The 15,926-nt window shown below is 43.0% G+C and overlaps 1 protein-coding gene across 1 annotated transcript in view; it reads right to left on the bottom strand.

Moving 5' to 3' along the window:
• The window catches only part of PLCXD3 (phosphatidylinositol-specific phospholipase C, X domain containing 3), a gene marked incomplete at its 5' end in the record, with an annotated part of 88,463 nt that extends 72,537 nt beyond the window's left edge, over positions 1-15,926 (bottom strand). The window contains one exon of the mRNA XM_014964864.1: positions 15,851-15,926. Within this exon, the coding sequence (XP_014820350.1) occupies positions 15,851-15,926 (76 nt within the window). The remainder of the gene's footprint in view (positions 1-15,850) is intronic.

Genomic DNA, 15,926 nt, shown 5'->3' with positions numbered 1-15,926 from the left:
ACAGCATGTCTGTCAGTTGACTTCAAAATGCAATACGTAAAATCCCAAATCCTACTTTTCTCTAGCTGTTCCCTGATTTATATTTAGGTCATAATCAAAGACAATGGAATTTTGGATAAGGCTGAATTGTAAAGCTTGTGATTTTTTTCTCTTTGAAGACAGATTATTTTTCTTTCATGCGGCTATTTAATACTGGTTAAAGACTGGAAGCAATACAAGATGGTACTCATCTTTCTGACAAATGAGTTACATTGGGTATTTTAAAGGGCCATATTTAAGTCCATCATCTAATCAGCATGGCTTTCTTCAGCTGGTAAGAGCAATTTACTCATCAAGAGCTAACCAAGACAGACTCAGTTCCACACCACATAGTGCACAAAGTAAAAATACAGAGTTACTGCTCTGATCTAGTGACACTTCACACAGACCTGCATTTACAGATGGTACAAGGCAGTGGAAAACCAGACCCAGTCAGACTAATGTCAAAATTTCTCCTGGCAGTCGGTGAATTCTATCATCCAATAAACTGTTCAAAGTCAAACCAAACAAGAAAAAACAACCACCCAAACTGAACTGTGAAGCGGGTCCAGGGCAAGCAAAAAGCTTACTTCAAGCACAATGTTTCCTCCTCTCCCTCTTGGGTCTTTCTTGGTTTCTCCATAAATTGGTGAGAGACACACTACTTTGCCTCCTAGATTAAAACAGTGCTCACAAATTACTACCTAAGACAGAGAGACACGATTTGTAGCCTATCCCCACTTACTTTTAAACACTATTTCCATGTTAGAAGAATAATTCTCCATATTTCTACTGGCTTTATACATTCTCCAGCGAAGTATTTCTGGCTTGTATCCCACACTTAAGACAGAGTTGAAATGACACCTGAAGGAAAGCGCTACATAAAAGGGATTGTTTAGCTTGCCTTCTTTGTTCCAGGAACAGCACGCTCTTGTAGATAATAGCAATTTTGAAAGGAAGGGGCATTATCTCTCACTTGACTCAGAGGAGTTTTTTCCAATGCGTTAAGCTTGCTTAGCAGTGTTTCTGAATACCATCCCAAATATGAAAACACCTACTATAAAAACCTTAAAATTACAACACCATCACCTCCCCTCTCTCTGATAACATTCAAGCTAATTCACACCCTAGAAAGGTGGTTTAAAGATTAAGAAATCTTATCTCTCTTGCCACATCTGGGAAATCAATGTCAAAGAAAGACAAAATCCAGTTCTGAAAATTGCACTGCTGATTTATCGTTGCCTGAAGACCTACCTGAGAAGCAGGCTGGGCTGGAAAGAGGCCACCACAAATATTAGTTCCTCTAGGATTGGTGGCACATTGCATGCACTTCAGAAAGATGCTTCCTCCACAGAAGAGAAGCATTGAATTGCATGGATTGTAAATAGCCAGAAACTACTGAGCACTGGAAGAATAAAGGGGACATCCTCCAGCTATGCCCTGAGAACTCTGCGGCAGTGGGCAAGATCCACAGGCCCCAGGAGACCACAAAGAAGATCAACATCCACGCTCAGTTGGGAAGGAGGCATTTGGGCTGCATCTGCTGCCCCCAGCACGGATTCTGTTGTTCTATTCAGTACCTACTCAGTTTCAAAAACCTAAGCAGTGCCAGAAACAGGGACCCAAACTTGTCTCAGTCCTCTCTTGTCCCAGCAACATTTTCCCATCGCTGACCCAGTGTCACAAACCATCTTGTGCCCTCTCCCCACGGCTTTACAAACCTCACACTCAAGAGGAATAGCCAAAGTCCCTACTCCAGCCTCACTTACAGATGAAGGGGCACAGCTGTCCCTTGAAAGCTGCTGGAAATCCACAGGCCAGAAGAGTAAAGGGGTACATAAGAGTAAAGAGGACAACAGGATGACCATGAGCCAGCAATGTGCCCTTGTGGCCAAGAAGGCCAATGGCATCCTGGGATGCATCAAGAAGAGTGTGGCCAGCAGGTCAAGGGAGGTTATCCTGCCCCTCTACTCTGCCCTGGTGAGGCCCCATGTGGAGTACTGTGTCCAGTTCTGGGCTCCTCAGTTCAAGAAGGACTGCTGGAGAGGGTACAGCAAAGGGCCACAAAGATGATTAAGGGCCTGAAGCATCTCTCCCACAAGGAGAAGCTGAGGGACTTGGGTCTTTTTAGTCTAGAGAAGAAAAGGCTGAGGGGGGATCTGATCAATGCTTATAAATACTTAAAGGGAGGGAGTCAGGAGGACAGGGCTGGTCTTTTCTCAATGGTGCCCAGTGGCAGGACAAGAAGAAATGGGCACAAACTTGAGTATAAGAAGTTCCACCTAAACATGAGGAGGAACTTCTTTACTGTGAGAGTGGTAGAGCACTGGAATAGGCTGCCCAGAGAGGTGGTGGAGTCTCCTTCTCTGGAGACACTAAAAAACCGCCTGGACAAGATCCTGCACAACCTGCTCTAGGTAGACCCATTCCAGTGGGGGGGTTGGACTTGATGATCTCCAGCGGTCCCTTCCAACCCCATATGATTCTATGATTCTATGTGTGGGGGAATATCCCTTTGTTTTCACCTCATCCTTAAGCCCTTTCCCTGACACTGGCCAGAGAAAATGCCAGAACCAAGGTACTGAACTAACTGCACCTTTGTCCTCTTTCAGCACAGAACTTCTCACCTTGGCCTCAGATCTCCACCCGTGCATCTCCCACACTGTACAGCCCTGGCTCAGTTTAATACTACTTATTTGTCCACGTATCAACAGGGATCTCCTGCAAAACTGAAATCCCTTTCCAATAGCAGAGATTACTCTTGTTTTTATAAAGGATGCCATCTCAAAGGAAACTGTAAGAATTCTGCAGTGTAGAAAGCACACTAACAGCTAGGAATTTAAATCATAAGGTGGACCAGACCAGCCAACCTTTCAGTGACTTGTTCTGACCCCAGCAGAGCAGGAGAATGTGATAGGATCAAATATATAATGGCACAAAAGCAAACCATTTCTCCTCCATACCACCACCCTGAGCTCTCAGACAAGTCAGTGTCCAGTTTTATCAATTCATACTCATGTCATTTCCAGCCAGGAGAGCCTGCATCATTGACAGCCAGTTCATCAAAACGTATCTTAGAAGTCCCAGTTTTGTCCACATTCCACAATGTGATTTCTAAAGGGATTCCTGCATCTTGCACACTAGAAACAAAAGCATTCATACACACATGCACCGTTCGTGTCCTTCAGTGTCCCTTGGCTTGTTTCCCCTGTAAGACAGCTACATCCAAAAATTACTGAAGCTGGCTTGATTTCTCCTTATTTATTGTCAACTTATAAAATGTTTCTCAAAACACTCACTAGGCACATGCACTAAATAACACTTGACTAACGGCACGAGTCCAGCTCCCTCTTGCAGCAAGAGCCTGCACTACTAGATAAGCCTTGAAGCATGACGAGAAAGTCAAAATACATGTGCTCCCCATTCTCATCCCAGACAGGACTCTTTTGAGGTAACCACTCTTGTTGGAAAGTGCAAAGGCTGAAAATCTTGCATCAGAAATAGAGTAAGCCAGAACTCCAACCAAGCAATGCTTTCAAGATTAAAGTTCATCAAAACCAAGCATCTCCATGCCATTGGAAAAGTCCCCACTTCAGTCCTGGAGACAGTGACAGAAATATACCAACTGGGGCAAAAGTTGACACATTAAGAAAACAAAACAAAACAAAACCAACCCATAAACACCACCCAAAACAGAAAATTCCAGACTTAAATTTACATGCTTACATGGTCTAATTAGTCCTGAATTTAAACATGCAGTTGTTGACCAAAAAAAATGCACTGCTGACTCCTGCGCTGTACTCTGAAGCCGATTATGCACAGGCAGCAAGCGCAGCTAATTCCACTGTGCACCTGATGAGAAGAAGTTCTGGGGATCCAATGATGCAAAGCCCTAAAAGGTTTTCTTTTAGTGCAGTGAGGATACAGAGACAGACAATGATAAACCCACAGCATCTGCTGTTCAATGTCCAAGTTAGAGCCTTTCCTCCAGCAGAACTTTGGTTCAACAGCCTCCTCCCCTTTTTTGTGGCTGGGGGTAACTGGGGAATTTCTGTTCAAAACCTGCTTCATCCAGTCCCAGCTCACCCCAGTGCACTGACGAATGATTCACCCCTACTGCAGCACAATACAGAACCCCAGCATAGTCCTCCTTGCTTTCTAGCAATGGAAAAAGCAACTGGCAGATGCCTTCTACAGTAGTTTCAAAGTGATCTCCTGATCTGTCCACCATACACAGATAAGCTACATTTGACATGTCAAAGCAGACACTTCAAGTCTGAGGGAACTAATGCAAAAGACTCACATCTTTTGGATCACGTGATGGGAACGTGCACCTGCACACGTGATATGTAAGCTTGCACAGCTTCCGAGACAGTATTTCTGAAGATGATCTACACTATCAGAACAGTTTAGAAAAATTTAAGGACTTCAACAGAAAAAGGTAAGACTAATCCTAAAATAGCAAACAGGTTGGGCTAATACCTAGCATCACTACCTACTCAAACTTCTCCTGTGCTGACCAAGTAACTTCTGGGCAGCATGCACATGGCAGGAGAGCAGCACCCCACCAAAAGCTTGTAAGAGCTTTGCAGTGCTAAACAAGTATCTCCCAAAGCACTACCATGGTCAGTGAAATGTTCCATAACCTATGGAGCACACTTCCTAACCCAGCTCTCCTCCTAAGAACAAGGCAAGCCTCAGTATCAGTAGCCTTTCTGAGATGACAACTCCTGTCTACAAAGAAGAGGACATGGCAGAGATTTCTGACAGCTTTCTTAAGACCATAAAGCAGCTTCCCAGAGAATGAAAACAGCTAAATCTTCTCCATTTCTCTTCTACCCTTTAATGGCAGTGAAACATCAGAAGACAATTCCAGTCACGTGCTGGTTCAGAAGATGTACAAACATGTCATTTGGCTTTGGTGTGAACATCCAGACTAGTGTGAAGCATGTATTCTTGAAGAATACAAAGTTTTAACAAAAGGATTTAGCAAAAAAAAACTAATACATTTTGAGGCCCTAAGCCAACAGCTGAGTGCGTAGCATCGCGTTTACTCATATATCACGCATTTTTCCTACTCTCATTTAAGTCCCAGTTTAGCAGCTTTTCATAGTTATAAAACCAAGTTGCGTGGCTGCCAAAGTATAAATACATGCCAAATGTTTAATACGATTTTTTTTTTTTAAATTCTACTATCAAAACATGAATACTTTGTGGATGATATCATAACAACAAGGTAAAGCATAAAGTGCATTATTCACCTCGCTGGGGTTATTTTGAAAAAAAAAAAAGCTACAGAATTTATTTAAAAGCAAGGTTAGTTCAGTGCCCTTTATCCTGACTGTTTTAAATCACAAGCAAAATTTGTAATCCAGTAAACTGTGGACAGGCTTTCATATTCATAGCAGCAGTGCATGTCATACATCTCCAATTACCTGAAACATCTTAAGTGTCAGACAGAGAGGAGCGAAGCCTGGAACTACAACTAAGAAAAGCCATTTTTTTCCCCTTCCTTTCTCCTTTTCTGGCTATTCTGCAATATTTTATTTCAGAGTTGAAATGCTAAGATGAAGTATGCAAGCTAACCAGATAAGAGATTAGATGAAGCAGAGGTTAAACTTTATTTAATATGAACAGAGATCTTTTTAAAGGTGGCAAAGCATCTGAAAACTGTTCTAGTGATTTGCTTTAAATTAGATCACAGTGAAAACTGTGAGATGGTTTTAAAATAGACACAAAAAGACCAAATGTGTACTTCCAAACAGGGGAAGTTTTCCATTTCACATCAAGAAAAACAACTTTGAAGCAGCTACAACATTTTCCTACATCAGGAACATCACATTTGGATACTTGGACCCAAGCTGATGCAAGATTGCGGACCCTCAGGTTCCAAGGAGCTAGCAGCACTCAGCACCTTTTAGCATTTAGTCCCCATCTACCAGGAACTAATCTATGAGGGAAGAAAGATCTTCAGCTTTGCCTCAAGCATTCTGGACAAATGACAATTTAAGGAGGGGTTACTACTGGTTTTATAAATCGCAATTTCTATTTTTGTTGTTTAGCTGCTCTTCCATCTAGCCAATGGTAGAAACAAATTAAATTATTTCAGAAGTTCAGATTAACCAACCACTTCTTAGTACAAACTACTTCTTTGATACCTATCTATATCCAATAAGGAAACTGTCCTCTTAATATGAAAATATGAAATATGACCTCAAGTGGTCTAGCTCTGCAAACATATGCAGCACCAGTACAGTTTTCTATCAGAAGCGTAAATACATGAAAATAAGCACACCAACTACTCATCATTGAAATCACAGAATTGTAGAATAATTTAGGTTGGAAAACACCTTGAAGATCACCGAGTCCAAGTGTAAAGCTAACACAGCCACCACTAAAACATGTCCATAAATGCCACATCTACCCGTCTTCACTGAATTTCACTGAATTTTTAGACTTGGAAGGGACCATAGAGATCATCTAGTCCAACTCCCCTGCCAAAGCAGGACCACCCAGAGTCTTCTAAATAACTGCAGGAACAGTGACTCAACCACTTCCCTGGGCAGCCTGGTCCAATGTTTGACAATCCTTTAGGTGAAAATTTTTTTCCTAATATCCAATCAAACTGAGCCCTGAGGAACACCACTTGTGACCAGCTGCCAACTGGACTTAACTCCATTCACAACTCTTTGGGCCTGGCCATCCAGCCAGCAAAGAGTACTCCTGTCCAAGCCATGGGCAGCCAGTTTCTCCAGGAGAATGCTGTGGGAAATGGTGTCAAAGGCTTTACTAAAGTCCAAGTAGACAACATCCACAGTCTTTCCCTCACCCATTAAGCAGGTCACATTGTCATAGAAGGAGATCATGTTAGTCAAGCAGTACCTGCCTTTCATAAACCCATGCTGACTGGGGCTGATCCCCTGGTTGTCCTGTACACACCACTTGATGGCATTCAAGACGATTTCCTCCATAACTTTCCCTAGTACCAAGGTCAGACTGACAGGTCTGCAGTTCCCCGAATCCTCCTTCTGACACACCTTACAGATGGGCATCCCCCAGAGGAAATCACTAGTGTTTCCCATTTCTAGGAGGCTACTTGAGGCGGGAAAGGACTCCCAATTTACGAGAAGTCACACAGAGAAGATGACAGGTAATGGGTACAAGTTAATCCTGGGGAAATTCCAATTGGACACAAGACAAAAATTTTTCACAATGAGGACAATCAGCCATTGGAATAATCTCCTCAAGGAAGTGGTGGATTCCTCAACATTGGGAACTTTTAAGAGCTGGACAGGGTGCTGGGCCTTTTTGGCTAGACGGTGCTTTTGCCAAGAAAGTTTGGACCAGATGATCCTTGAGGTACCTTCCAACCCAGCATTCTATGATTTGTTCACATTAATTGACCCCAGCATTTCTGTACAATTTTGAACAACCTTTCTTCCAAATTATATTAATTTCAGTGTCCCATGGCCTTTACTAGGGACTGCACAAGCAGATCTGTTCACAAATTAAGCACCTATAATTTGAAGGAATTCTACTTTGAAGGAAGATGGGCATGGAGGTTATTCTCCCTGGAATTGGCTGCTCTTTGTAACACAGAAACACAAATCATGTAATAGTTTGGGTTGGAAGGGTCCTTTAAAAGTCATCTAGTCCAACCCACCTGGCAATGAGTAGGGACATCTACAAGATCAGGTTGCTCAGAACCCTGTCAGGTTCCATGGATTCCTACATGTTCCCATCTCCTCAGGGGGTCTCCAACCTGATCTTCTCTTGCAGCACAAGAAGCTTTGCTCCCCCAGTCCCTGTCTTGAGGTACAACCACTTGAGAGGTGTAGAAAGAGAGGCTGCCAGTGAAGACTGAGGCAAAAAAGTTTCCGAGTACCTCAGCTTTCTCCTTGTCTGTCGTTACCAGTTTGCTGGTCTTGCTTATCACAGGGATATACACTTTTCTTTGACTTCCCGTTTCTGGCTGACATACCTGTAGAAGCCCTTCTTATTCTCTGCATCCATTGCTGAGTTCCAGCTGCGTCCTAGTCTTCCTGATCCCATCCCTACACAACCAGACAGTCTCTCTACACTCTTCCCAGGATACCTGTCCCCACTTCCACTCTCTGTGCATTTCCTTCTTGCCCTTTAGTTTGACCAGCAGGTCTTGACTCAGCCATGCTGGTCTCTTGCCTTTCTGATTTCTTACACATGGGGATCAAGAGTCCTTGTGCTCTATGAAAAGCATCCTTAAAGGTCTGCCAGCTCTGATCTGCTCCCTCACCCATGAGGCAGTTTTCTAGGGGGTCCTATTGTGTGACTCCTTCAACAGCTGGAATTTTGCTTTCCTGAAATTCAGGGTCCTGACTTTACTCTTTGCATACCCCCAGGACTGCGACCTCCACCAGTGCATCATCACTGCAGTCCAGACTGTCTCCAATTTTGACATTTCTGATTAGCTCACTTGCACTAGTGACCAACAGGGTTGGTATCGCATTCCTTCTGATAAGGCTACCTATTACCTGGCTGATGAAGTTATCCTCGATGAATTCCAGGAAACTCCTGGCTTGCCTACAGTTTGCTGTGCTAGTTTTCTAGCAGATGTGGTGGTTGTTGAAGTGCCTCGGCAGGATGAGAGTGGTTTCTTTTGTTGCCTTGGTCTCTTACTCTTACCTGTAAGCTTTCAACCTACTCGTGCTTATTCTTCACTGAATTTTTAGAGTTGTAAGGGACCACAGAGATCATCTAGTCCAACTCCCCTGCTGAAGCAGGATTGACTAGAGCTAGAGCACGTTACTCAGGACTGCATCCAGGCGGGTCTTGAAAATCTCCAAAGAAGGGACTCCATGACCTCCCTGAGCAGCCTCTTCCAGGGCTCTGTCACCCTCACTGTGAAGTAGTTTTTTCTCATATTTGAGTGGAACTTCCTATGTTCCAACTTATGCCCGTTACCCCTCGTCCTCTCACTGGCAACCGCTGCAAAGAGTCTGGCTCCCTCCTCCTTCAAACCACCCTTTAGGTACTTATAGGCATTGATAAGGTCTCCCCTCAGCCTTCTCTTCTCCAGACTAAAGAGTCCCAGCTTTCTCAGCCTTTCTTCATAAAGGAGATTCTCCAATCCTTGAATCATTCTTCAGAGACAGCTCTTGACACTCTATCCATTTCTTGTTGTAGAGGGAATGCCTCTGCCCCTTCTGAAGAGCATGTAGCCACTGATAGCTGCACTCCAGTCATGGGATTCATCCCATCAAGTTCCAGTAACAGCAACTAGGTCGTAGCTTCCTAGCAGCATGGTGGCTTCCAATTCCTTCTGTTTGTTGCCCATTCTGCATGCATTGGTGTAGAGGCCCTTCAGCTTGGCTGTTGGCCATGTCACCTTCTCAGAGGAACACACCTTCATTCCTTTGGGGTATTTCACTGGTGTTTCCCTGTTGGCTCCTAGCCAGGATCTCCTGGCTCATCTTTGTAAGACTTCAAGTGTGCTGCAGTGTACCCAGCAGGTCTCTGAGCAACAGGTCGAAGGCCCGCACTAACACCCCATCCCTCTAACCTTGGCTTGTCATTCCACAGCTTGTCATGGGCAAACCTGACATTAACTCCCTCCCACTTCGAACCCAATTTAAAGCTCTGTCAATGAGCCCTGTTAGCTCATAAGCAAAGACCCTCTTTCCCCTTGGAGAAAGGTGAATCCTTTCTGACGCCAGCAAGCCTGGCACCATGTAGGCCATCCCAGTATTGAAAAAACCCAAAACCAGCCATAGAGCAACACATTAATAGACTGGATCCATCTGTTTCTTTCAGTATCAGTGCCTGCAACTGGGAGGAGAGAGGGAAAAATAACCAGTGCTCCTGATTCCCTTACCAACTATCCCAAGGACCTGAAGTGTCTCTTGATCCCCCTTGGGCTGTACGTTGCAGCTTCATCGCCACCCACATGGCAGCAGCCCGAGGGCCGTACCAGGCTGGGGAGGTCCCAAACATAAAACACGTACCAAATACAAAGTCAAAAACTGTCAGAAGGAAAAGGCAAGTTTGGATACACAGAACCGTTAAGAAGTTTTCGGCCAAGAGATGAAATGAAACAGAAATTCAATGAGGTGGAAAGAGAGGAATAATTCCAGATGGCAATAAAGCCATTCCCTCCGCCGCACCTGCCATGGTGGCGGGATGCGAGGCAGGTCAGAGAAGAAGCCAGCTCTGCTGGAACTAAGCCGCAGGAGATGGAGTGGACAGAGATTGCTGGATTAAATAAATAGCTTCTGTTGGGAAACCAAGCAAAAACGGTTTCAAATTACTTCTTGTAGCAGATGGGCAAGTAACTGAAGGGCTTGAACTGCTTGATTTTTATGGCAGTGTGAGGAACAAAACAGCTTCATTTTGCGCATGCTAGAAACATGTCACGGCAGAGAAAATTAATGGTGTATTACACAGAAATATTTCTAAAAGAGCTGGAAACAACACATTAGCATGTGTAGGGCTGGTAAGAGACTGCTTTGTTGATCAAAGTGATGTAAAGAGAAGGCCATTAATAAGGAAGAAGAGAGCTACCCTAAAAAAATCAGAGAGGTGAGTTATGAGGATCTTCACTCATTTCCAGAGCGGAAAATAAAGCATTAAGTACCTATTTCAGGTAGATGAACACTGAAATACAGTACAGAGTGCACTGGAAAAAGAAACAGTTCTTCCAGATACTTACATGCATGTGAAAAGCTAATGGCCAACCTGCATTATAGGTTTATTTATAAGTTTACCTGCATCATCAGTTTACAGCTCTAAGCAGAGCTAATTTTGCACAGAATCGTAGCCTGGCAAGCAAATCAGAGGTGCTCTGTTGACCACTAGTGGACAGTCAAGGATGAAACAGGTCCCAAGCGCTTCCCAAAGACAATCACTCTTCACGCGAGGAAGATCCAATTTATTGGCTATTCAAGCTCAAAATTAAAGAGCTCCCTGATAACGTTTAAACAGTGAAAATGTTACATATTTACATAACCAACAAGTAAGTGTTTCTAGCCATTTGTAAGACAAAATAATTTCCCCATGGGGCTGAGAATGAGAAGTATCTGCCCAAGAAGTAATCACTTGAACATATGCAAGGTATTACAATGGAAGACAGAAATTTAAAATATTTGAAACAGAGCTGTTACATTACTTCAGCCGTGCTGTCACTCAAAATATGGCTAAAATATTCCAGCTACAATAACATGTATGCATTTCCCAAGTCTCCCTGTACTACCTCAGACCTCTTTGTAATTTTGGGCATTCCTGTCTTGGACACTAACTTTGATCCTTCTTTTTTGTAAACTAATTCTCTCTGAAGTCTTGCTCTTTTTTTTTTTTTTTTTTTTTTTTATGTACTTTTTATGCTGAAGAACTGATTTTTTTTCCAGAGATTTTGGGGTCTCAGATTTTTTTTTTTTTTTTTTTTTATGATGGTTGGATAGCACAAAATACAAATTTCAAGTCCCGGAGCCTATTTCTAAAGGTGGGTAGCATAAAAATTTTTCCACCTGCCAACAGCTTCTTATTTAAAATGAGCCAACTTCAGCTCTGTTGTGTCTAGTAATTGCTTTCTGGCTGGTGGACAAAGAACTTTACAGGTCAAAATACAAAAAAAAATAAATTAAATCTCATCTCAGAAACAGAAGAAGCCAGTAAGGTCCTGCGCACTCCTTCTCTTAAGGAGCCATATTAAGCAAACACAGCTGCCAAGCTGGTATCACTGTGAAAATAATTTTCACTGAGAATTGCATTGCTCATGGTGAATCCTCCAGCGACAAGAACACATGCTGAGGTCAAAGGTTTCATCTGCTCAAAGAAAGCAGAAAACACTCCTATGAAACAAAAGCCTGAAGAGTCCCAGCTCTCAAAATTATGAGATTCAAGAGAGATTTTAGGTCTCAAATTCATTCATAAGATTTTATCTACACTTCTGTGAAGGACAGACATGCCCCCAGCACACATCAAGATTGCTCATATGGCAGATCTTAGGCTAGCACCAATTTTGGTGGAGAGAATAGGCACCTGGGGAGGAAAATACTTTCCTCCATCATAGATCATTCTTACAGACTTCTCAGAGGCTTAGAATATTAGCACCAGGGGAAAGGCAACACGTATCCCACATATTATCTGTACAAAAACTCAGACTGATATAAAACAGATTGTCAATATGAAATGTAATTGATCAGTAAGTGGGGTCAATTCATAAGGAAATGCTGCCTACTTATGTCTATTTTACTGCATTGCATGTAGCTCCTATCCTCAACCCAGATGAAGAAGAGGGCATTAACACAGCAGAACACATAGGCTCTCTATACCTCACCTTCTAGCCTCAACCTGGGGGCACAAAGACTTCAGTTCTATAAACATATGTTGTCTATAAAAAACTATTTCTTATCCTGGTCAGAGAGTCACAGGTACTGAATAAAACTACACTTTACCAACTACCAAGAGACACACCCCCTTGAAAAATAACAACAACAACTAAATAATCCACAATCTCCCCCTTTTTCTTAGCCAGGCAGAAATTTTAACGTAAGAGGCAGTTTACAAACTCTAGGAGATGTACACCTTGGGCTGAAATGCTAGGAAGATATCCTTTCATTGTTCTAATTGTCACAGCAATAGAAGATTAAATATGCATGGTATTTTCTCGAAACCAAGGGATTATTTTATTTCCATACAATGTATACTATTATTTGCTACTGTTATCCTTCACTTGAGGAAAACCTGCCATTTGCAGTGCAAGAGAACACACACGTAGACAGCACAGTGGACACTGACATGGACAGCACAGTGAAAGAAGAAAACATCATGGTATAACCTATCATCCTCAAATTTGGAACAAATCCAAATGGAAAAGTTTCTGATTGACAAAGCTGGCCCAAGTTACATCAGAGATCTCTGCCTCATCTGCTAGATTCCTGGTCTTAGGAAAACTGAAGTACCTGCTTGAACTGCAGAGGATGAAACAAGTAAATGAATTTGCCGGAATACTAACAAAATCCAGTAATGACTATGGAAGCGTAAGTGGTGGTAAACAGTATAAACATGTGCCTGCATAAGCTTAACAACTGACCAATTTAAAAAAAAAAAAAAAAAAGTGTAAAAAACCCCAAAGGAATATGAACATAACAGACCTTCAACAGTATTGTTTAAATACAATCATGACACAATACTATGGGTCTTGCGTCTCTCTTTGCAACAGATAAAATATTACACGCGTGTCTGTGCAAAAACAACACAGTATATCATCTCAGCTCCAAGCACTCCTTCCAAACAAAGAGAAATGTACTGATGATTTCTAATAAAGCAACAACATTTTTCCCCTAATATTGCGGAACATCCTTTGTATGGGATAAGTGATGATACAGTCATTTGGAAAATTCATTCTAACACTTTCAAGCCAATAGTTTGTTTTCTTCAACATTACCAGTGGACTGTTACTCTGGCTCCGAAACTGAATCCTATCCTGCTGAATTAAGGTTAAAACCAGTATTCCTACTGCGCAAGGTAAGCTTAAATCCTACTGGAAAAAAAAAAAAAAGTGTACTGTTGACTTCTTTTGGTAAGGAAATCAAACAAACAAGCAATGTCAACAAAATGCTACTTGAAAGATGTAGCAGTAATTCTACAAATACATTAGTAATTAAATGCTAGTTTCCAAAACAGTTAAAAATTCACAAGTTAAAGCTACCAAGATTTGACATAGGAGGTTTTGGATTCTACACATTTCTTGCACTAACTACTCGAATAGCAGTTACATGTTAATAGCTATTACACACAAAACATTAATGGTCATCTGTGGTCATATGGGAGGAAACTTCAAAAAAAACCACCCACATTATCAATGTCTGAAAGTTTATTTATTCTTAAAGGATTAAATCAATCCCATGTTTACCTTTGTCCTAATACTGTATATTTCCCCATTGTGTGTTGAATATAATAACAACTTACTGTTAGAAGATAAAATTTAAACTGCACTGATAACTACAGTCTGTGTGCTAGGCTCCCTAATTGACGAAGTCATACAAAATAGTCAGTATTCATATATTGTCCCCCTCCCCATTAAGCTCTGTTTGCCAAAGCTGGCTTTTAGAAAGTGAGATAGGCAGTAAAGTGACTTTTGTGTCAATTTACAATAACAGAAGGGCAAGCTGCAAAGGTCTTAACACTGTGCCACTGAAGTCATAGAAGTTTTGCTGCTAATTTCACAAAAAGCAAACCTGTGTGCATGGCTGTTACATGAACAAAACCCTTCTGCCAATGTAAGGGGTCAATCCCTGCACTTAAAGGCTGCAGAACTTGCCCACTGTTTAATGCTGTACTGGGATTAACCGGCACCTACAGCCCACAGTAGGTTTTTGGTTTGTTTGTTTCTGTTTGTTTGGTAGGTTGTTTTTTTGTTTTTAATTTAAACATGTTAACAAAGCGTGAAAGCTTATATTATTACTGCCAAAGCTCTGCAAAATGTACACCATGAAAAACTGTCCTGTGTTTCACAAAGAGGCTATGAGAAAGTAACTGATGGATCTTGGTGAGATAGATGCATCAGTAACAGCCTCGTGATGCTCTAGTCAAGACAGTTAAAGGTGATGCGTACCAAAGGCAATTTCTTGCATCTGGAAGCAAGCAAGTTTGATCATGATCTCCTCAAAACCAAGAAAAAAAAGATCTCTAAAACAATACACTTAACTTGCAAAGGCGCAATGAATCGCAAACAGACTAATTTCTCACCATAGCTTATATTCTGCAAGAACATAATGAAAAATTATTAACACCGAAAGCTTTTACAGCTCCAACGTAATTTGACATAACAGTTACAGATGCTGGATTCCTATGCCTCGGAGGGACACAATTTTATACAGCATATATTCAACCAACAGCAAAAACCAGTGTAGTAAGTAAAATACTAGACCCAGCTTGTGTAAACTGTAACAAACTAGGAGACATATGATTTTAACAGGGCACACCTGTGTTTAAACGAAACTATAGAAAACACATTCTAGAAAATAGTTGCTGCAATTACACTGCCTAAAAAATATCTTTGACTGTCGTTATAAAAATTGCTGTGATACCAGCAGCTGCTACACAAAACTTGCAAGGAGCGAGCGTTTCTTGTAAGGAGCTTAAGAGACACGACAGCTTTGGCACCTCTGAACATCATTCCTGTGACTAATCCCGGAGGGGATGGCAAAGAGGTATGGCAAAACGAGGTGCTCCCTCAAACCAGAAATCACCCAAATCTATGACTGGTTTGCATTCTGACGTGTATTCTCTGCAAGTCTACGGTTATAGTTAACACCTTACCAAAATAAAAAAAAAATATAAAAAAATAAAAATTCCCGCAGAGAGGGCAGGAAAGAAAAGAGTTGGCGGTCGGAGCGCCGTGACCTTGCCGTTTCTCGCCTCACTTAAAATCACTGCTGAGACGGAGCCGTTCCGGAGCCGGCGGGCGGGAGGGGAGCGGAGCCGACCGACGACCCCAGCCCGGCCCCGGCCCCGGCCCCGGCCCCGCCGCACAACTTCAGCGGGAAAGGGGCGAACAGGGGCCATTTGGGCGAGGCTGAGGTCCCGTACGCGGTGCGGGAACCGCAGGAACGGGGCGGACCCGGCCCCTTGCGCTGCCCCGGCCGCCGCCTGCAACTTCCTCACGGTGCGGGGCGCGGGGGAACCGCGTCCTGCGGGCAAACCCCCCCTCCCCCTGTGCCAGGCGGCACCCCGAGAGGAGGGAGAAGACACAGCAGCACAGCCCCGGGCTGGCTGCCGCCTCCTCACCCTCCTCAGCGGAGAACCGCGCTCAGCGCTCCGCTCTCCTCCCAGCGGGCGGAGGGGCAGCACCTACCTGGGATGGCCAGGTTGGTGAGCGGGGTGCGGTGGATGCTGCCGGGCAGAGCCGCCATCCAGTCGGCGAACCGCAG

The sequence above is a fragment of the Calidris pugnax genome, unplaced genomic scaffold (genome assembly GCF_001431845.1).
Source record: "Calidris pugnax isolate Ruff unplaced genomic scaffold, ASM143184v1 scaffold273, whole genome shotgun sequence".
In the NCBI taxonomy this organism is placed as follows: domain Eukaryota; kingdom Metazoa; phylum Chordata; class Aves; order Charadriiformes; family Scolopacidae; genus Calidris; species Calidris pugnax.
Note: the sequence above shows the minus strand (reverse complement) of the source record. Positions and strands in the feature narration are given on the sequence as shown.